At 41.2% G+C, this 23349-nt stretch overlaps 2 protein-coding genes across 2 annotated transcripts in view; both read left to right on the top strand.

Annotated features, from left to right (window-relative positions):
- The first annotated feature begins 2400 nt into the window (after window positions 1-2400).
- On the top strand, window positions 2401-4438 carry LOC140491844 (protocadherin-10-like). Its single transcript, XM_072590243.1, has 2 exons — window positions 2401-4150; window positions 4260-4438. The coding sequence occupies exons 1-2, from the start codon at window positions 2834-2836 to the stop codon at window positions 4281-4283; spliced, it is 1341 nt and encodes a 446-aa protein (XP_072446344.1). The 5' UTR covers window positions 2401-2833; the 3' UTR covers window positions 4284-4438.
- A 5644-nt stretch (window positions 4439-10082) lies between these two features.
- The window catches only part of LOC140492287 (uncharacterized), a 90444-nt gene continuing 77177 nt past the window's right edge, over window positions 10083-23349 (top strand). Inside the window, exons 1-3 of the mRNA XM_072591240.1 lie at window positions 10083-13166; window positions 14271-14331; window positions 17775-20239. Of these exons, the coding sequence (XP_072447341.1) occupies window positions 10704-13166; window positions 14271-14331; window positions 17775-20239 (4989 nt within the window). The 5' untranslated portion in view covers window positions 10083-10703. The remainder of the gene's footprint in view (window positions 13167-14270; window positions 14332-17774; window positions 20240-23349) is intronic.

The raw sequence follows: 23349 nt of genomic DNA, 5'->3' as shown, positions 1-23349 counted from the left end.
ATGTAAGTACATTTTTCAGTGAGCCAACATTGGGTGGATAGTCAGTTAGGGGAAAGAAAAATCCTTATTTCCATGGTGGCCTTTTATAATTAGAAAAGTTGTTTGAAGATATACAGTCAGACAACATAGAAACAGGCCCTTACGTCAGACTCTTCTATCCTGGCCAGGTTTCCAAAACTGAACTGCATTTGTCAAATATCAAGCTATATCTTTCCTATTATTGTATCTGTGCGGACAGAGAAGTATCTAATTTGAAAAATAAATATGTATATGCAGGTATCATGAATTAAAAGAAGAAAGTAAACCGGGAATGATCATAAACCAAACAGGTGAAAGCAGAAAAATAAAAATAAAACAGAAACTAAGGTCAGAACTAGACTATTTGGCTGTCTAGCCTGCTCCACCATCCGATATGTTCATGCCAAATCCTTTATTTTAAGACTTATTCCTCCTTTCTCCCCAATCACCTTGGTGTATTTAACATCTAAATATTTATCTATCTCTTTCTGAAATACTTTAAATGGCATGGCTCTCTTCGTCTTGTATGGTCGAGAAGTCCATAGCCTCAAACCCATTACAATGAAGAGGGGCTGCACAGTGGCTCAATGGTTCGCACTACTGTCTAAGTGCACGAAGGACCTGGATTCATTTCCAGCCACAAGCAACTGTCTATATGGAATTTGCTCATTCTCTCTGTTTCTGCTCGGTTTTCCAATTTCCTCCCAGAGTCCAAAGATGTGCAAATTAGGTGGATTGGCCATGCTAAATTACTGGAGTGTTCAGGCATGTATATTTTAGGTGCATCAACCATGGGAAATGTGGGGTTAGGGGGATGGACCTGAGTGGGATGCTCTTCAGAGGATTTCTGTTCACTTTATGGGCCAAATGGCCTGTTTTCACACTGTGGACATTCTGTTCTATTCAGTCAATGTTTCCACATCTCAGTCTTAAATGGTCCACCCCATATCCTAAGACTGTGACCTCTGGTTCTGGACATCCCAACAAGGAAAAACATCTTTCCGCTGCCCAGCCAGTTCAACATTGTATGTTTCAATCAAATCTCCTCTCGTCTTTATAAGCCCTCATGATTGCAGAACTATTCAAAGCTTCTCATACGGTAATCCTACCACGAGATTATTACCCAAGTGAAATCTCTTCCATAATCCCTCAATGACAAGTATATCCTTTCTTAGGGAGAGACAGTAAACTTTCATGCAATACTCAAGGTGCAATTTCACCAAGCCCTGTCATAGTAAGATATCCCTGTTTCTGAATGCATACCTTTTTAAAATGAAAGACGATATCCCCCACCTGACTCACTGATTCATTGACTGGTATACAATGACACCAGATCCTTTTGTATATCCACATCTAGATGTTATCTTGCATTCTCGCGTGTGACTCGCAATCCCACTCAGTTTTGTGTCATCACCAAACTTGGAAATGCTACATTACAATTGGTTCCCTCATTCAGGTCATTCATACATGCCATAAATAGTTGGGGCCCAAACACTGATCCCTGCAGAACCCCAGTACTCACTTCCTGCCAGTGAGAAAAAAAATTTTTTCACTATTTCTGTTTACTCTCTATTAATCAATTTTCATTCCATGACAATTTAATAACCTACATCAAATGCAACTTATTCTTGCTCACTAAACTCATTTGTGAGCTTTTAAAGGTTCATTACACAACATCATATGGGCATTATTTTAACAAACTGAAAATTTGAACTTGGGCGCATTTGAAAGTGAATCATTTCGAACCCTGACAAATTAATATGCTGGCATTCGTCAAATTCATTGCTTGAGCAGTTCTGAAATGGTCTTACTGGTCAAAAATACACTTTGTGCCTTCAAAATGGAATGCTGTCCCTCGTCTTTGGTGGCCTCTGAGATTACATGTTTTCGAACAGGTGATGGAACTACGTGTATCATTAAGCTTAGAAAACAAGGGTTCACAGATGTGTGCCTTTAATATTTTGAAAGCAATACATTACCTTAAAAATAATACACTTTATAACTTGGACCAGGGTGTAAGACCTGGGTAAGGGATACGTAGTTCTGCATATGATTCTTCATAATCATCTGTGGCTCAAGGTTGAGCTATTTAACAGATTTTGCAGACAAAGGAAATTAATACAAGTGAAACTAGATCGTTATATGGAGCCCGAATTTATTGTCTTATGACCGTGGAGAGCAATGAAATGATTGCTGTTCCTATGGTGAGATGTACCTAAATGGGGGACAGAATGCAATAATAAAATAACCGTAGCTGAACTAAAAAGTAAATAATACACGCAAATGAGACAGATGGTGCATGTTCTTTTATTCCTATTTCTTCTAACATACGTAGTATGTTATTAGTTGGTTCGAGAAGGAACTTTGGGAATGGGGAGAAGCAATATCTTGTCAAACATTTTCGATTTTTTTAATTGTGCAACAATAAATCTCGGTGTTTACACTCACCACAGAACGTCCAGCTTTAAGAAATCAACAATAATGTGATTGGTCGAATTTAAACATGCTGCTATTCACCAATCAGAAGCTGAGATGTGATTCGGGATCCGGACAGCCCCTTCACTACCCAGACACCACCACGTCTGATCAGTGTACAATTGGATTGCAAGCCTCTCGGTACGAATTGTTCACGAATCTAGTGAACATTTTAAAGAAAATAGAAGATTTAATTGATATAATCAAAGCGATTCGCGAAACGTCCAGGTATTTACTACATCTCAGTTGCTTTCGATAGAAAAAACAATCATGTAGCTGTCAGGAGAATAACTAATGCTGCGGGTACATATTGAAATAAGGGGAATGTTTGACTCTAGAAATGAGATATAAAATATATTGGCTTCTAAAATGCCAATTCTTGTACTGCATGTTCTCTTCTTGGAATCTAGTGTTTGGACAGATTCGTTATTTGATTCCTGAAGAACTGCAACTCGGCGCCTTTGTTGGGAATATCGCTGAGGATCTCAGCTTGGATATAAAGCAGCTCTCGGCTCGCAATTTGCGGATAGTAGCCGGGCCCAAGAAACAATATGTGGATATAAATTTGGACACTGGCATTTTAATTGTGACGAAAACAATTGACAGAGAAGAGATTTGCGGACCGAGCCTCAGTTGTGCGCTAAGCTTGGACGTTTTCCTTGAAAACCCTTTAAAGCTGTACCAGGTTACAGTGGAGATTCTCGATGTAAATGACAATGCTCCTAGCTTCCCAAATACACAATTCCACCTAGAAATGTCAGAGCGTACTATTCCAGGAACGCGCTTTCCACTCGAGTCTGCGCACGATCTGGACGTTGGAACTAACTCCGTACAAACCTATGAGCTCCTTCCGAACGATTATTTTATTCTCGATGTGCAAATGCGCGGTGGTAAAGTGAAGTCTCCAGTGCTGGTGCTACAGAGTTCCTTGGATAGAGAAAAGGATTCTAGCTACAGGTTCACGCTGACAGCCAAGGACGGTGGTGTCCCTGTCAGGACGGGTACGTCTCAGGTCATAATCATCGTAAAGGACGTAAATGACCATGCTCCTATCTTCCCCCAGTCAGTTTATAGAGCCAGTCTATTGGAGAATGCAACCACAGGAAGGCAGGTAATCAGATTAAATGCCTCTGACTTGGATGATGGAGCGAACGGAGAGATCACCTATTCGTTTGTTAGCCACACTTCAGCTCGAGTTCGGGAAATGTTTGCCGTGAATTCCAGAACTGGTGAAATCAGCGTGAAAGGCAAGTTGGACTATGAAGAAAACGACGCCTTTGAAATTAACATACAAGCTACAGACGGAGGTCCTGACGCTCTGTCGGGGCACTGTGAGGTTTTAGTAAATATTATTGATGTGAATGACAATCCACCTGAAGTAACTTTAACGTCTTTATCGAGTATAGTCTCGGAAGATGCACCAGACGAGACTGTAGTCGCTCTGTTCACTGCAGCAGACAAAGATTCGGGTACAAACGGGCAGGTACAGTGCCACATTTCAAATAAGCTTCCATTTAAACTGGATTCCTCGCTAAAGAATTATTATGGAATACTTGTTCATCGTCCACTGGATCGTGAAAATACCGCCAAGTATGACGTTACTATAAAATGCTCAGATGCAGGAAATCCTCCTCTTACATCCGAGAAAACCATTCAGGTAGAGGTTTCCGATATAAATGACAACGCGCCCTATTTCAGACAATCTTTATTTACAGCAAACGTAATGGAGAATAATAAAATTGGCGCTTCTATATTTTTCCTTACAGCCTTTGATGCCGATATTGGAATGAACGCTCGACTGAAATACTCTCTCCTGGACACTCCGATTCAGAACGCCTCCGTGTTCAATTACATCTCTATTAACTCGGACACTGGTGTCATATTCGCTCAGAAATCTTTTGACTACGAGGAATTGAAAAACTTCCAGATTCAAGCTCAGGTCATGGACTCTGGAACGCCATCACTCACAAATAATGTTTCAGTGGATGTTATTATCCTCGATCAGAATGACAATGCTCCAGTCATTGTGCAGCCATTAGTCGAATCTGGGACAACAGCAGTTGATACAATATCCAGGTTTGCAGAACCAGGGTCTTTGGTGGCCAAGGTATCCGCCACTGACGCTGACGCCGGTCAGAACGCTCGCCTTTCCTATTCAATTTTTCAAGCTACTCAGCATAATCTTTTTACTATTTCACCAGACTCTGGGGAGATTTGGACAATCCGTCGTATCGTTGCTCAAGATGCCTCAAAGCAAAGGTTGGTGATTCTTGTAAAAGATAATGGATCACCATCTCTTTCTGCCTCAGTCACCATTATCTTATCTGTGATTGGTGATGACGCTGAAACATTGTCCAACGTCATTGGTCCATCTGAAGACCACGGATTTAATCCTGATCTGAGCCTGTCCTTGGTCATCGCATTAGGAGCCATCTCAAGCATTTTTTTCGTCATTTTAATTATTCTCGCTGTGAAGGTTCATAAAAGCAGGAGTTCACTAAGAGGTCAGCACTGTTCCCTGGGAGTTTGTTGTTGCCTTGAAACCACACATTCTCTGAATGGAATTCAAAAGGCCAGCAGAAACCTCCAAATACCCCCAAATTACGTTGAGGTATTCGGTGGTGACCCACTTTCTCAGAGTTTCCGCTATGAGTCATGTTCAACGTTGCAATCAACGAGGCGAGACTTCATAGCTCCTAACACACACAGATCATCCACGGGCAAAAAGTATGCCCAGAATGATCGTATTGGGAAACCGGATCCAGAGTTGCTGCATACTGAGAAGTTCAGCAACCCTTTGAACAATGAGGTGAGCCACTTCAAAAATGTGAATAGATTCCTTGCAGCTTTGATTTTTAAAAAAAATGTTATTCTTTGAAGCAACGTGAGCATCGTTGTTCGGTCAACACTTTTATATGGACCCAGTTGTTCTGAAGAAAGTGGTTTCTAGGTGTCTGGCTCGACTGATATCTTCCATGTGGCGTTTGTGCATCCACCCTCTCTTTAGAAAGGAGTTCCCACTATTTGACTCCACGACAATGTTGGAACCATATTTAGTTTCCAGGTCAGCATAGTCTGTGCTGTTTCAAGTGGCTTTACTCGTATCTACTATTCTTGTCCTGCTAGGTGCTAATTGTTACGCATTTTCAAGGAATATCCAAGAGGACTTGGTGAGTTTCTGCAGTGCATCTTACAGATGGTACAAAGTGGCCATTGTGCATTGACGGTGGAGGGAGTAGATATTGAAGATATTATGTGGCATGTCAGTTAAACAGTCCTTGTTGGCATTAAATTTCTTGAGTGTTACATGAGATGCATACCTCCAGACAAATGGAACTCATTCCATTACACTCCTAATTTTTGCTTTAAAATTCTGGACTGGTCTGGAGAGTCAGGAGAAAGTGAGGTCTGCAGATGCTGGAGATCAGAGCTTAAAAATGTGTTGCTGGAAAAGTGCAGCAGGTCAGGCAGCATCATAGGAGCAGGAGAATCGACATTTCGGGCATAAGGGCTGAAGAAGGGCTTATGCCCAAAACGTCGATTCTCCTGCTCCTTTAATGCTGCCTGACCTGCTGCGCTTTTCCAGCAACACATTTTTAACCTGGAGAGTCAGGAGGTGGGCTACTTGCCCAGAATTACTGGGGTTTGATCTCCTCTTCTCGTCACCATGCTTGTCTGATTTTGCTTGTCAGTTCACTCAGTTGGTGACATAGCAGGTTTGCAATGCAAAGTGACACCAACAGGTGTTCTATTCATCAATTAGTTGAGGTTTCATGAAGGATGTTTCTTCTTGACCTCTCCCTCACCATAGGCGTGGTGATCCTTCGGTTGTACCATCGCTGGTCATCCGTCCCATATGAGAGAGCAGCCCTAATGATCAGTAAGACTATGTCAATTTTATCTTATACCATTTCAATTTCCATTTGGTGAGTAAATAGCAGGAGATCGATCTTTGGGTGTAGCAAACAAATCAGAACTGCATCTTTGCAAATATGGGAATCTGAGTTTTTGACTATGAATATATAATTAATGTCATGTGTAATAACAATTCTTCTCAAAATCCCTGATTTATTGCTGCGTGATTGTATCTCCAAAGATGTTTTTTTTAAATGCATTCATTGGACATGGGTGTCGCTGGGTCATTTAATGCCCGACCCCCTTTGACCCTGAGAAGGTGCTGGTGAGCTGACTTCCTGAACCAAGATGTTGGGGGGGGGGGGGGGTGCAGATGTTGGAAGGGGGTGGACATAATTAAAAGTTTCATCACTCCAGGTTATAGTGCAAAAGGTTTGTTTGGAAGTCTAAGCTTTTGGAGCACTGGTCCTTTGTTAGGTAGCTAGTCTTTTTTTAACCCAGAGTATAATTCAGTGATTGTGCCTTTTTATTGTATTTAATAAAAATCCAAAACGTGTACAGTACTATTGTCTTCAAAATGAAGATTTAAAATCTGAATTGACTATATTCAAAAAGCATGGAGGATATAAATCTTAATGCATTGCAAATAAACAGGATGTCCAGAATGTGCAAAGTAGGTCTCTAAGAAGTCTGATGACGAAACAAAATAAGGCCAAACACTCTGTTTTATATGAGGAACAAGTAGTCAGTAAGGTGCAGCATTTCATCCTACAGCTTTACTTAAAAGTACTTGGTAGCACAGAACTTAAAACATTACTAAAAGATAAAAGCTTGTTATGTTTCACAGTGCTGATGAGTTCAAACCAAAAGTGTGAACTTCTTTAGATTGCAAAGTGCTTATCACTATTTGACAAAGAAGCAGCACTCTGAAAGCTTGTACTTCCAAATACACCTGTGGGAATATAACTTGGTGTGGTGTGACTTTTAACTTCTCGAATCACAGCAGTCCATGTGCTGTTGGTTAATACACAATGCTGTTGGGGAGGTATTTCAGGATTTTCACCCAGCAATAGACAATAAATTTCAATTTAAGATGGTGAGTGGCTTGGAGAGGAACCTATAGGTGGTGTTGTTCCCATATCTTCTTTATCCTTCTGCATGGAGGTGATCATGGATTTGGAATGTGCTGTCTCAGGAGCTTTACTGAATTTCTACAGCACGTGTTGTCGAGAGTACACATTACTGCTCCTGAATATCGGTGGTGGAAGGAGTGGATGCTTTGGATGTGTTGCCAATCAAGTGGGCTGCTTTTTTTTCTGGATGTTGTCAAGATTTTTGAGTGTTTTTAGGTTAGCACTAATCCAGGACTCGTGCCTTGGAGATGGTGGATAGGCTTTGGGGAGTTGTGAAGTGAGTTACTTTCTAGTACTTGATCTGCCCTTTTTACAATCTACAATTTAAAATCGCTCTGTTATAAGAAGGATATTATTAAGCTTGAGAAGGGTTAGAGGAGATTGACCACGATGTTTCCTTGAACAGAGTGTTTGTGGTATTAGGAGTGGCACAATCAGGTGAGACATTTTCCACTGGAGCCTAGGAGGTTGAGGGTGAACTTATAGAGATTTGCAAAATCATGAGGCGTCCAGATAAGATGAAGAGCAGGTGTAGTTTCATTTTGGTGGGAGATTTAAAGACCAGAAGACATACCTTTAAGGTAAGATGAGAAACATTTTCAAAAGGCAGGACGGGCAATTTTTTTTTACAGAGAATGGTTCACCTAAGGAATGAACTTCCAGAGGAAGTGATGAATGTGATTACAGTTACAACGTTTAAAAGGTGGTTAGAAAAGTATATGAATAAGAAATATTTGGATGGATGTGGGCCAAACACAAGCAGGTGGGTCTAGGTTAGTTTAGGTTTCAGCGTAGAATAGTTGGACTGAAGGGTCTCAATACTTAGAACTTAGAATCCCTACAGTGTGGAAACAAGCTCTTTGGCCCAACAACTTAATACCGACCCTCTGAAGAGTATCCTGCCCAGACACATTTCCCTACCCTTTTCCTCTACATTTACCCCTGACTAATGCACCTAACCTACACATCATTGGACACTGTGGACAATTTCACATGGCCAGTTGACCTTACCTGGACATCTTTGGATTGTGAGAGAAAACCGGAGCACCCAGAGGAAACCCACATAAACATGGGGAGAATGTACAAACTCCATACAGACAGTCGCCCGAGGCTGGAATCAAACCAGGGTCCCTGGCAGTGTGAGGCAGCAGTCCTAACTACTGAGCCACTTGCTGCCCAAACTGTATGACTTGACGAGTCTGCTATGATTAAGTGCAATTTCAGTACGTTATGAATTTATTTTTAGTAATTGCTCTGTGGTCCATATCATTGAAGGATTGTTTTTAAATGCGTAGTTGCTTATCTATAAGCATAGAAAGTGCACACTCTGTGAAAAAGTGCAATGAGCCATTTGGCCCACCAAGAGGGTACCAAAAAGTGATGCCTTTATAAACCAAAAATCTTTTGCAGCTACGTGGTCTGCATCCTCCTGTTCCCTGCCTACTCATTTATCTATCAAGATAACTCTTAAACGTGGCTGTTGTATTCATTTTCGCCACCTTCTCTGATAGCACAGTCGAAGCACTTACCACCCTTTGTATAAAAAGAATTGCTTCCCACATATTCTTTAACCTTACCCCTTTATCTTAAACCTAGTAATTGACATGTCAACCCTGGCGGGGAGGGGGTGGGGGGGTCCCTGACTATCCATTCAATCCATTCTCCATCCACCACCTACACTCTGTAATTATTTATATTTTAAGTGTGTGGTAAAGAATTAGATGTACCCACAGAAGTACAGAATATGTTCATTGACAGCAGGATTGCAGTCCTAACCAAGCTTGCAGACTAGTTATGTAACAGCTGGATTTGAAATTGATTCAAACAACGAAGATTTAAACTTGCTGAGGGCTTTGACAGAAATTACTCTCCCCACCATTGTTTCGAGAAAAAAGTCGAGCAAAATCAATTAATCAGCTTGATAACTCTGGAACTCCCCTCGACATGCAAATAAATTACCCTATGTCTGTATAAATGCAATTGCAAGATTGCATCGAAGCAGTTAATAGTATATGCAGTACTTAAAGTCATTTATTTATATTATGGTCGTTTCCTGTATAATGCATTAAACAGTAAATCCCACGATTGCATGCATGGCGAGCAATAATATCAATTGAGGGATTACACCATCTATTTCCACATTGTTTGGTATAGAAACTCGACCAGGCCTGTTTTGTCATCCACTGCACAATCCTCACTTTTCCACTACTCTCATCTTTTCCCCAACCTATAAGTGAATACAAAGCCAGCCTTCATCCATCTTCCATCAGGCACTGAAATTATACAAAAATAAAATCAAAATGTGTGAAAGAAACTCAGCATACCTGGTTACAGCTGACAGAGAAAAACAGTTCATATTTTGAGTGCAATATGACTCTCAAAAAGTTAAAACATTAATTCTGTTTCTCTCTCAAAAGATTTTGACAGCACATTAGTTTCTCTTACACATTTTGCTTTGAATTCAGATCTCCAGTGTTCACAGTATTTTACCTTTTAGTTTACAGTAATCATACTTCTCAGCCACTTATTTGTTTAAAGTGATCCGGTTATTAAGTCATTAAATGTTGCTACATTTGGATGTGTAAATAAATGTTAGCAAGTTGATGGTTAAATCTGGCATTTAAGCATATTTAAATGTAGAAGCATCAGAAAATGAATGGTTAGTGTAATAAGTAGGGTTTAAAGAAATGTGCTTAGTAGAAGGAGAAGGCAATCCTGATCTGGTTATACACTAGAAAACATCTCGCAAGTAATATTTCACCAAAGGGAACTGAAGCTATGTACGAAATAACACATCTTATTTTTAATTGGACAACCATAAATGCAAAATTCAAATGAAAATCAATCTGTCAAGTCATTCCAGCTTTAAGAAGTCGTCTGTATGGTGATTGGTTGAACGTTAGAGCGCCCTATTGACCAATCAGAAGCTTAAATGTGAGTGGAGATCTTGACTGCCCCCTTGTCTCCTCACACACCATCACGTACAGTGGAGAATGGAATGGCGAACTGCGGAACGTTTGTAATGTTTATGCGGTTACTGAGGATTTTCAGAAAAATGGGAATGTTTGTCGGGAAAAGCCTCAGTGAAGTGGAAAACCTACACGTATTTCACGCACAGTAGCATCGCTTCTCCCTGAAAATGATACATGAAGACCTCGATTTTAAGGACTGAATTAACGGCGCCGTACAACACTGAAGCAATTGGAATGCTTTGTGCTGGCGATGGGATGTTATCAAATATTTTGGTGGCTTAATTGGCAACTGGTGTATTGTGTATCCCTATTCTGGGCTGTGATTTCTGGACAGATTCGTTATTCGATTCCCGAGGAGCTACAACCAGGCGCCTTTGTTGGAAATATTGCGAACGATCTGGGATTACGTGCAGAACAGCTCACGGCTCGCAATTTTCGGGTTGTGTCTGGTCCTCGGAAGCAATATTTGGAGGTAAACTTAAACAGTGGGATTTTGTTTGTGAAAGAAAACATTGACAGGGAACAGCTCTGTGGATCGGGTCTCACGTGCATGTTATCTTTGGAGGCGGTGATTGAAAATCCCTTGACTGTGTATCACCTCGAAGTAGAGATTCTTGATGTAAACGACAATGCTCCTCGTTTTCCGAACAGTCAGTTTCGCCTTAAAATCTCAGAACTTGCTGCACCGGGGGCTCGCTTCGCCCTAGAATACGCGCACGATCCGGACGTTGGAACCAATTCTGTGCAAACCTATCAGCTGGTTGCTAACGACTATTTCGCATTGAACATTGATTCGCGAGGCGGCGACGGAAAGTTGCCTGTGTTAGTGCTGGAACGGCCCTTGGACAGAGAAATACACTCGACCCACCAGTTAGAACTAATTGCCAAAGACGGCGGGATTCCTCCAAAGTCAGGTACTGCTGAAATTATAGTTGTGGTGCAGGATGAGAATGATAACGCACCCGCCTTCCCAAACTCAGTTTACAAAATTAGTTTGTTAGAAAATGCACCTAAAGGAACGTTGGTTATCAAACTAAATGCCACTGATATGGATGATGGTTCCAATGGAGAAGTATTGTACTCCTTCAGTAGTCATACCTCTGTTAGAGTCCGTGAACTGTTCAGTGTGGATTCTAAAACTGGTGAAATCAGAGTGAAAGGGATTTTGGACTATGAAAAAGACAACGACTTTGAGATTAACATGCAGGCGCTGGACCAGGGAATTAATCCAATTCCCGAGTACTGCCACATTCTGGTTAACATTATCGATGTGAATGATAACGCACCTGAGGTGATCCTAACTTCCTTGTTTAGTCCGCTCAGTGAAGACTCCAAACCCGGGACTGTGGTGGCTCTGATCAGTGTGTCTGACCGAGATTCGGGAGAAAATGGACAGGTGACCTGTGAAATCGCAAATAACTTGCCATTCAGATTAGATTCGTCATTGAGGAACTATTACAGATTGCTGAGTCGTCAGCTGTTAGATCGAGAAAATGCCTCAAAATATGACGTTGGTATTCGCTGCAGTGATTCAGGATCTCCTCCTCTGACAGCCAGGAAAACGATTCGCGTGGAAATCTCCGATATAAACGACAATGCGCCACGCTTTACGCAGACTTCCTATACAGCCCAGGTGATGGAGAACAACGCTGTTGGGACTTCAATCTTCGCAGTGACGGCTCTTGATCCAGATTTGAACCAAAATGCCCGGTTATCTTACTCTATCCTTGATAGCCAGGTTCACAACGAGCCGGTGTCCACTTTCTTGAGTATCAATTCCAAAAATGGGGTAATTTATTCTCAAAGAACGTTTGATTACGAGCAACTGAGAAACTTTCAGGTTCAAATCCAGGCACGGGACTCTGGAGAGCCACCACTCACCAGCAATGCTTCTGTGGATATAATTATCCTGGACCAGAATGACCACGCCCCTGTGATCATTCACCCTTCCGTGGACTACGGCTCAACAGCGTTGGAAACAGTGTCAAAGTTCGCAGAGCCAGGCTACCTGGTCACCAAGGTAACAGCTATGGATGTTGACTCGGGCCAGAATGGTCGACTGTTTTATCAGATTCTTCAATCTACTGACCCTGGACTTTTCACAATCTCACCTGATACAGGAGAAATTTGGACAATCCGTGGCTTTGCGAGCAAAGATGCAAAGAAACAAAGGATGGTTGTGTCTGTCAATGACAACGGAACGCCGATGCTTTCTGCCACAATGACTCTCATCTTGTCAGTGGTGGAGGGAGATGCAGAGATGCTCTCTGATATGAGCAACTTATCCCAAGATTCTGGTTTGTCTAATCACACTAGTTTTTACATAGTTATATTTTTGGGCACTATTTCGGCCATTTTTCTAGTTGTTTTAATTGCACTTGCAATTGCAGTCCATAAAACCAGGAATGGGGTTGATGCTCCTCACTGTGCCCTGGACATGTGTTGCTGTTTCCGAGCAAGGAATTCGCTAAATGGGATTCAAAAAGCTAGTAGAAATATTCAGATACCTCCAAACTACATCGAAGTATTTGGAGGAGATCCACTTTCTCAGAGTTTCCGCTATGGGACTTGCTCAACATCAGGTTCGACGAAAGGAGAGTTGTACTCTAATCGTTGTAGTTCATCCACGGGCAAGAATAATATCAGCAATGAAACAATGTGGGATCAAGAAAAACCACAAACATCACTTTCTAATTGTAGGAACATTAGTGAGGTGAGCCAGTTGTGATGCAACCTTTTGGTTTTGTCTAATCCCACAGATATCTATTGTAAAACATGCTGAAATGTTCTGTTTGGTAGATCTGTGCTGCAGAGATTTGTGAACTTCTCATTTCTTTTTTCTTTTTCTTTTCTGTGTATCATGTGCAAAGCAAAAACTCTAAACTCTAAATGGTACCTATGAGAGTGTTTCCACACACAGAAAAGTGAAATCATTTGTAACTGTTAGCATGTTTTAGCAGTCCACTTCCCATTCATCGGTGCATTTTACCAAGTCATTGTGTGTGCACCTTACAGGCGCACTACAATCAAAACGAGGAAACGTGTGCAAACAAGAGCTACTAAGTGATAAGAATTGGACGTTTTATCACGTACATTTGATAGATGACATAAAACTAAAAACTTGAAGGTGTGATGCATAATATTTCGTTTTGAGTGGCCGAAATTCGCTTTGATGAAGGTGTGTTAACGTCAAAGACCCACTATTTGTAAAAGGTATGCCTAGCCAGGAGACAAAGCAAATAACGAACAGTATTGCAGTCAAGTTCAGAAGATACATATAGTTTTAGTGACTATGTCTATAGGTATGATGTCTAGCTCAATATCCATAAGTGGTGCAATAACAAAAAAGGTTAATGTCCTAACTGAAATTGTTGAACAACGTGCTAATCAAATCAATATATTTCCTATATTGCCATGGTTAAATGTATTGGATTTTATATTGAGAAAAATATTAATAAATTAATTAATAAGATTTATTTTCAAGGGTGCTGGGTGAGTGTTTCTTTAAACATTTTGCTTAGAGTGGAGTGTTGCTGGTGAGGTCGGCGTTTATTGCTCATTCCTAATTACCCTTAAGAAGATTGCAGTGATACTTTCTGAAATACCCGAAGCAGTTCTGTGCAAATCATTAAAGGAAGCATTGGAGTAGAGCAGAATAATTTAATATGATTTTTGGACATCAGCAGTTTCATAAGAAATTGTTAATCAATTTAAGATGACTTTATTAAGGGATAATATATTTTCTAGAAACGTACTAGGTTATGAAGGGGCCTATAATCATAAAACACATAAATTATTATTCTGGGAATAATTTCAGAAAACAGAATATATCTTTGATAAAGATGCTGTAATAAGGAAGAAAGAAAGTCAAATTAGCAGTAAAGGGGAGTGCATGGAATGGATGGGCAGACAGTATAAAAGATGGGCAATGGTGTTTATTAATTGGCCTAATTTGGTTAAGAAAAAAGACAACTTTATATGCTGTAAATGTGGCAGTCAGTCATGATACATGAAGATGAAAAATGTTTTTTTGAGTAGCAAATTTTTATTCGTAAAATATTGTGCTTTGTTTAGTTTCAACACTCAGAATAAAATTCTCATTCCAGTTAAACAATTCAGAGCAATGTCAAATGCTGTCATGTTAGGTACATCACAGCAACCTGTGAGTAAAATTAGTAAATCAAAATAAGCAGCACGGGACTAAGATAATATAATGACATAGATTGGGCATTGATGAATAAGCTGGAAACAGAGAATAGAAATATTATTGGAGCATTCTCAGGTTGGAAGGCCCTGATCATTGGGGTATCACATAGATCCGTTCATGGACACTAGCTATCACAAAATGTAATAATGTGAGTGTAAGGATCAACTGTAAAATTTTAATAGTGCAGTCAACACAAAACTTGGTGGTAATTTGTGAGGAGAATTTAAAGATTCTTAAAGGGGACTTCAACAGGTTAAGTAAGCAAGAACTTAGTAGATGAAATGTACCATGATTGGAGAGATAAGTGGACCGGAATTAATTTGGGGACGGGGAGTGAAGGAGCAGAATACTTCTTAACTGATGAGAAATTAGAAATTATTGATGTCCAAAGGTGCCTTGGTGTCTGTGTTCGCATGTCACTGAAAACGTGTGCAGGTGCAACAAGCAATTCAGAAGGCAAGCAATATATTTGCCTTTCTCACAATAGGATTTTTTTTAACAAATCACTCATGGAACGGGGGCTTAGCTAGTTGGGTCGGTATTTTTTGGCCAGCTCTAGTTGCACATGACATGCTGGGGGGGAGTTGACTTCATGAATCATTGCAGTTAATTTGGTAAAGCAATACATATTTGTATTTGGAAGGGAGTTCTTCGGTTTGGACATAGTGGCAGTGAAGGTTTAACAGTATGTTTCAAAGTCAGGCTGTTGAGCAGCTTTGAAGAAACATGTAAGTGATTGTGCTCCCATGTAGGTGGTGTACTTGTCCTTCCAAATGGCAGTGGTTGTCATAGAATGCAATTTCTACAATGTGGAGGCAGACCATTCGGCTCATTGAGTCCACACTGACACTCTGAGGAGCATCCCACCCTGTCACACCCATCCCTGTAATCCTGCATTTCCCATGGCAAATCCATTTAGCCTGTACATTATTGGACTTTGGGAGGAACCCTGAGCATCCAAAGGAAACCTATACAGACACAGGAAGAATGTGTAAACTCCACACAGACAGTTTTCCGAGGCTGGGATAGAACCCAGATCCCTAGTACTGTGAGGTATCAGTACTAACCACTGAGCTACCATGCCATCTAAGAGGCCTTGGTGAATTTTGGCTATACATGTTGTAGATGGTACACACTGCTGTCACAAAGCATCAATGATGGAGGGAGAGATGTGGTGCCAATCTAGTGGAGTGTGTTGTCCCAGGGTGGTGTCAAGCTTCTTGAGTGCAGTTGGAGATGCACTCATCCAGAAAAATGGGGAATTTTCGACCATACTGACCTGTCCCTTCTCCATGATGGGTGGTTTATTTTATGGTGTACCAGAAAATAAATTTGTTGTTACAAGATTCCTAACATCTGACCTGCAGGTGTAGCCACAGTATTTATTTAGTTGCTCCTGTTCAGTTTCTGGTCAATGATAACCACCTAGATGTTGACAGTGGTTGCTGCCTAACTTGGTTCTAAGAGAAATTTAAGTCTTGTTTCAACTGTGTGGAACAGTGGTCAGATTGGACCTGTCATATTGTGTGCCTTTCTGGTCACCTTGTCTTAGGAAGCATATGCTCACCAGAGAGAGGGAGTGTAGTGGGTGTTCACTAGACTGACTCCTAGGATGATGGGATCATCCAGTAAGGAGACACTATGGAGCATAATCTTTCATTCGTTGGAGATTGGAAAAATAACAGAATAATCCATAGCAATGTAGAAAAACCTTCAAGGCACAGGGCAGCGTTAATGCAGAAATTATGTTTCCTTTGGCTGCTAGGTCTAGAACCATGCGATGGAGTTTCAGAACAAAGGGCAGCTATTTTGGAATGAGAAGAGGAGGAGATCCTCACTCAGATGAACTTTTGGGATTTTGTATCACAGATGGTCTTGCAGGTTAAAAACAGAGATTGGTAATTTTCTGTTCACTCCTGAGGTCAACCACAGTTTGACAGCTTATGAATATGGCATTTAAGTGGATGATCAGCATTTGTCCAGAATGAATACAGTTAAAATGACCATTTGCTTATTGTATATGACCTATTGGGAAAAAAATGGCTGAGGGTTAAGGGTAATAGGCTTGCTCTTTCAAACGGATGGCACATATATGAGACTAACATATATATTAGATATATATATATATTTGTACTGTACAGTTCTATGATCTTCTCTGCCCTCTTTTTGGATACTAATTCCAATTGACCCTTGTTCAGAGCTGAGATCGTTCTGAGCAGGTTTTTTGTACTTTGTTTCTAAACAGCTAGCAGACTTGTTATCAATGCAGAGAGAACTTGTGTCCATGGCTCAATATTAGGAAAACGGCAATCCTATTGCAATGAACTATTATTTTTCTCCACTATCTCAAACGTGATTAGCATTACTGACTTGTTGTGAAGTTGTTAATGACAAAAAAAGCCAATCAAATTTATCTACCTGGCAATAATATCCAAAAGCCTGCGATTTAGGTGAGAATCGTCAGAGTTTAACAAAATGAGACATGCATAAAAATCAAACAAGGAAGTTTGGATCCTGCAGATCTGAAACAAAAAAAAATGCTTGGGAAACTCAGAAGCACTGGCAGCATCTGTGGATAGAAAGTGGGGATAATATGTCAAGTCCAGTAATTGTGCTTTGGAATAAAAATGTGTTTCTTACATTGATTTCTAAGCGTTGTGGGTTGCAAATGTTCAGTGTATCCATAACTATAAAAAAAACAATTTTTTGAATCAAGAAAACTTCCAAAGAATTGAAACATTGTATTATGTTTTTGGCTGTACAACAAAAAATTGAAATAACAACGATTTAGGAAACATTGTAGCTTTAAGAGCTGAGCTATATTCTGATTGGTTGAATTTGAGTCTACCAATCAGAAGCTAGTAGCTTACTGGTGATCCGGCCTGCCGCTTTCCTTCCCATCCAACATCGCACTCCGCCCGAGACAATGTGAAATTGGGCAGCGAGCTACAGAGGGTTTGCAGTCGTTTCCGCGGATACATTTGTAGGAGATTTTAACCACACAATGGAGGCCATTCGGAAACCATTTCGACCATCTCTTAAAAGGTGAAGGTATTTTCCCTGCATTGTAGCCTTTTTAATAATGAAACTCGGCACAAATAATTTTAATCTAAGGAAACGCCGAACACCACGGAACTGCGCTGAAACGATTGGAATGCTTAAAACTGGCAATGAGATGTTACAACATATTTTGCTTTTTAAAATGGATTCTGTTATGTTGCACGTTTATCTCCTGGGATCTAATTTTAGGAGAAATTCGTTATACGATTCCTGAAGAACTGCAACTAGGTGCATTCATTGGGAATATCGCAGATGATTTGGGATTGGATGTTCAGCAGCTTGCTGCTCGGAATTTTCGACTTGTTTCAGGTCCAAGACAGCGATTTGTGGAAGTCAGTTTAGACAATGGGATTATGTTTGTAAATGAAAAAATCGACAGGGAACTAATCTGCGGCCCTAGCCTCACTTGCGTTATGTCTTTGGAAGCTGTGATCGAAAATCCTTTGAATTTGTATCAGATTGAGGTAAAGATTCTCGATATAAACGACAACGCTCCCAGTTTTGCAAAAAGCCAGATCCGCCTTGAAATTTCTGAAGTTGCTGCGCCAGGAACGCGTTTTGCCCTGGAGTGTGCGCACGATCCGGATGTTGGAACTAACTCCGTACAGACTTACCAGCTGGTTGCAAATGAATACTTCTTGCTAAATACTGAGGCGGGCATGGGAGATGGAAAATTACCTGTGCTAGTGCTAGAAAAGCCCCTGGACAGAGAGAAGCAATCGACCCACAGGCTATTGCTGTTGGCCAAAGACGGCGGGGTACCCGAGAGGTCTGGTACTGCCCAGATCAATATCATTGTCGAAGATGCCAACGATAACACGCCTTTGTTTCCACAATCGGCTTACAGAGTCAGCCTAGCAGAGAATGTGACCAAAGGGGCCTTGGTCCTGCAGGTAAACGCCACGGATTTAGATGATGGTTCTAATGGAGAGATTTTGTACTCTTTCAGTAGTCATACGTCTGCAAAAGTCCGTGAGCTGTTTGGTTTAGATTCTAAAACGGGCGAGATCAGAACCAAAGCGAATTTGGACTATGAGGATATTAATGTTTTTGAGCTTATCATACAAGCAAAGGACAAGGGACTTAATGCCAACCCAACATATTGTCATGTTGTGTTGAACATTATTGACGTCAATGATAATGCTCCTGAGGTGACACTGACATCCTTATCTAGCCCTGTTCCAGAAGACTCTCTGCCTGGGACAGTAGTAGCCCTGATCAGTGCGTCAGACAAGGATTCCGGAGCATATGGGCAGCTGCAATGCAAGATCAACAATCATCTTCCCTTTGCGCTGGATTCGTCCTCGAAAAAATATTTACGGTTGATCACGCAGGAACGGCTGGACCGCGAATCCGTCTCTACCTATGAGGTGACTATCACTTGTAATGATGGAGGAATTCCGCCTCTCTCCGCCAACAAAACCATCCTAATTGAAGTTTCAGACAAGAATGACAACACGCCACAATTTGCGCAGCCATCCCTTACAGCGTACGTGATGGAGAATAACAAAATAGGTGCGTCCATTTTATCGGTGTCAGCCTTGGATCCAGATCTAGGGCAAAACGGCCAGCTTTCCTATTCTATCCTGGAGAGCCAGGTTCAGGGCGAATCGGTAAGCAGGTTCATCCACATAAATGCGGAGACTGGCGTGATATATTCCTACCGATCTTTTGACTACGAACAGTTTAAAAAGTTTCAGGTTCAAGTTCAGGCGCATGATCGTGGAGTCCCGCCACTTGCTAGCAGGGTCTCCATAGACATCATTATCCTTGACCAGAATGACAACGCACCAGTGATTGTGCACCCAATAACAGAACATGGGGCAACAGTGAGAGAGACCCTATCCCGATTGGCTGACCCTGGGCATCTTGTGGCCAAGGTGACAGCCACTGATGCGGACTCTGGACAAAATGCTCGCCTATCCTATCGGATCCACGATAATAACTTGGGGCTTTTTACAATTTCACTGGAAACTGGTGAGATATGGACAACCCGGAGGATTACAAAGATAGATTCAAACAAGCAGAAATTGGTGATCTTTGTAAATGACAATGGAACACCAGCACTTACTGCGACAATGACTATCATCCTGTCGATGGCGGAACGCAGCGCAGAAATGTTCAATGACCCAGGCAATTTAGCTGAAAGCCCTGGCTTGAATTCTGATACGAGCCTTTACTTGGTCATTTCTTTGGGAATTATTTCGTCGGTTTTTTTGGTGGTTTTAATCATATTGGCTGTTAAGGTTCATGAAAGCAGAACTATTTTTGATGGACACAAATATGTTTTGGGCACGTGTTGCTGCTTTGAATCGAGAAATGGAATACAGAAAGCCAGCCGGAACCTCCAGATAACTCCTAACTATGTTGAAGTATTTGGGGGCGACCCACTTTCCCAAAGTTTCCGCTATGACACATGTTCGCCAAAGAGGGACCTCCATTTCCCCAACACGTCCACAGGAAAGAATAACGCCTGGAGGGAAATCGCTTCAAACGGAGAGGAAGTTGTACTTGGTGAGGTGAGGCGCTTGGGTGGAAAGGAAAGGAAATATTAATCGAGCTTGGGCAACTGAATCGGCCTCAGGAATTTGCAACACGTGTTTCACAGGTTCACGCAATTTATTTTAGCTATTGCAGGCTGGTCCAGATGCCGGTTTGAAAACAAATACTTTAAATTTGTTTATCTGTAAATACCCACTATAACTGTCACTGTCATTCTAATTTGCTCCCACCGCCCACCAGCCCCCACCCGATTACGACACACAGTGGGCTAGAAGACAGATTGGGCTCTTCATTGCTACAGCTGATCATAATATCACGGTAAAAGAAAAGGAGCAGGTGTAGTTCATTATAGATTACGGATATCTGAATGCGACCTTATTTCAAATTTTCTGCCAGCGCCCTGTAACGCTGACATCCCCTGTCCCCAAAAGTCGGTGTTAGACAACCTTGAATATATTTAATGGCCACCACTACTCACTGTAGAAGAGAGCTTCAAAGACCAATGACCATCTGAACGAAGACATTCCCTTTCACCTCGATCTTAAGTCCAGTACTTTATCTTTAAACTGTGCCCCTAAGCATCCTCTCCATCAAGTCTCCTCAGAAGATTTCATTGCGTTTCATGAGGATCACTGGTCATTCTTTTAAAATCAATGATTATAGGCTCCATCAATTTCTTCAGTATGCAGGTTTAACAGCATATCAATGATCATTCGTCCCTCAGTTGTGAAACGAAGGATGTCAGTGGAGCACTCAAATTTGCTTTAGCCCACTGAGTGTTGTAATGGGGGTCAGGAGTGTACAGTGCAATGCTAATTACAGTTTCATTTCCTGGAGGTGAAGTAAAAACAGTTGCTGCCCATATTCTGGCCATGAAGTTATAACTGTTGCAAACATATTTCAATTTGATGTTGAGGCAACTGATGGAATTCTTTTACATTTTTTTTCAAGAAGGTTGATTAAACTTCACGTGTCCTGTCTAAGAACGTAATGCAGAGGAGCAGAAGGAAGCCATTTAGCCCATCGTAGCTACTCTGCCATTCAGTGAGACTGTGGCTGAAATTCTTTCTTCCTAATCGTATTTTAACAATTTTATGTTCAATTGAATTAGACGTACTTAATAGAGAAATCAATCAGGCCACGTGAACTTCATGGTGGTGGAAACATTCAGCTCATCAATTAAATACGCAGTGAAGTGAACGTTTTGGTCAGATTTTAATCTCTTAGAAGCCAAGGTAATTTAAGATCTCTTTAGAACATAATTATCAATTCAAATGAGTGAAACAGTACAAAAATAATGAAGGAAGTGGTTGTTTTGATTTTACATTGCACAACAATAAATGTAACTATTGAGCAAAGGTTTAGAAATGCATTCCAGCTTTAAGAAATGTTCAGTGTCGTGATTGGTTAAAAGTGAGTCTGCCTTTTCCTCCAATGAGTAGCTGTAATGTTACTGGAGATCCTTACTGCCCTACCCTCCCCTTCCGCCATTACATCCGACCAGATAGAGCTTGGGTTGAGCTGTGTCTCGTTACATTAGGTTTTCTACTTTTCAGATTTCAGAAACAATGAGAAGGTTTGTTCGCAATAATATCACAGTTTTATTTTATTTTAAAACTATGTTGGTCTGGCAACATGGAAACATTTCGCCAAAATGGAAACATTATTGATTCTTTTGCCGGGATTTTTTTGTTGTTCTACGGCTCTTGAATGAGTTGAAACGCTTTGTGCTGGAAATGGAGCATTATAAAGCATATTGGCTATTGAAATGGCAACATTTATACTGTATTATCTTTTCCTGGGAACTAGCCTATGGACAGATGCGTTATTCGATTCCTGAGGAACTGAATCTGGGCGCTTTTGTTGGAAATATCGCCGAGGATTTGGTTTTGGATAAAAATGAGCTCTCAGCTCGCGGCTTTCACATTGTGGCTAGTCCCAGTAAGCAGTATCTGGACGTGAATTTAGACAATGGGAATTTGCTTGTAAAGGAAAAAATAGACAGAGAGCAGCTCTGTGGGCCAGCTCTCACTTGTACATTGTCCTTGGAAGCTGTGATTGAAAATCCCCTGAACGTGTACCATTTTCAAGTGGAGATTCTGGATGTGAATGACAACTCTCCGCGTTTCCCAGAGAGTCAGTTCCGTGTGGAAATCTCAGAGGTGGCTGCTCCTGGAACCCGATTTGCTCTGGAGTGTGCGTTCGACCCGGACATTGGAACCAACTCCGTTCAGAACTACCAGCTGTCAACCAACCGTTATTTCAACTTGGACGTGGAAACGCGCAGTGGGGACGGAAAGCTACCCGTTTTAGTCTTGGAAAGAACTTTGGACAGAGAACAGCAAAATATGCACAGGTTAGTGTTAACTGCTAAAGACGGAGGCATCCCTGAGAGATCTGGCACTGCTGAAATAGTAATCGCAGTGGAAGATGCTAATGACAATGCACCTGTTTTTCCGCAGTCAGTCTATAAGGTCAGTTTGTTGGAGAATGTACCTACAGGTAGTTTGGTGACGAATCTAGACGCATCTGATTTGGATATTGGTCTCAACGGGCAGATAGTGTATTCATTTAGCAGTCACACCTCTAACAGAGTCCGAGAACATTTTGCATTGGATTCAAAAACTGGTGAAATCAAAACTAAGAAGAATTTGAACTATGAAGAAAACAGCGTTTTTGAGATTAATGTACAAGCAAAGGACAAAGGACCTTATGCAACTCCTGTGTACTGTCACGTGGTAGTTGACATCGTTGATGTCAACGACAACTCTCCTGAAGTGACCCTAACTTCTCTCTTCACTCCTGTCCGTGAAGACTCCATCCCGGATACGGTGGTGGCTCTGATCAGTTCAACAGACAAAGACTCAGGAGAAAACGGACACGTGCAATGTCAAATCTCAAACAGTCTTCCTTTTAAGCTGGATTCCTCCTTACGTGGCTATTATAGATTGGTTACTAGGGAGACACTGGATCGGGAACATTTATCAAACTACAATGTAACTATCGTGTGTAGAGATGGGGGATCCCCTCCACTCACAGTCAACAAAACCATTCAGTTGGACATTTCAGATGTGAATGACAACCCACCGCAGTTCAGGCAACCTTTATATACAGCTCGCGTGATGGA

This window comes from Chiloscyllium punctatum, chromosome 20, assembly GCF_047496795.1.
Source record: "Chiloscyllium punctatum isolate Juve2018m chromosome 20, sChiPun1.3, whole genome shotgun sequence".
NCBI classification, from domain to species: domain Eukaryota; kingdom Metazoa; phylum Chordata; class Chondrichthyes; order Orectolobiformes; family Hemiscylliidae; genus Chiloscyllium; species Chiloscyllium punctatum.
The sequence above is the reverse complement of the archived record's forward strand: the minus strand, read 5'-3'. Positions and strand labels throughout refer to the sequence as shown.

What these genes read in the sequence shown, in the direction of transcription:
- LOC140491844 (XM_072590243.1), top strand. Translation starts at nt 2,834, where the DNA reads ATGAGATATAAAATATATTGGCTTCTAAAATGCCAATTCTTGTACTGC. An exon ending in CATCCGAGAAAACCATTCAG is followed by an intron (nt 4,151 to 4,259) that starts GTAGAGGTTTCC and finishes TTTTCCTTACAG; the next exon opens with CCTTTGATGCCGATATTGGA.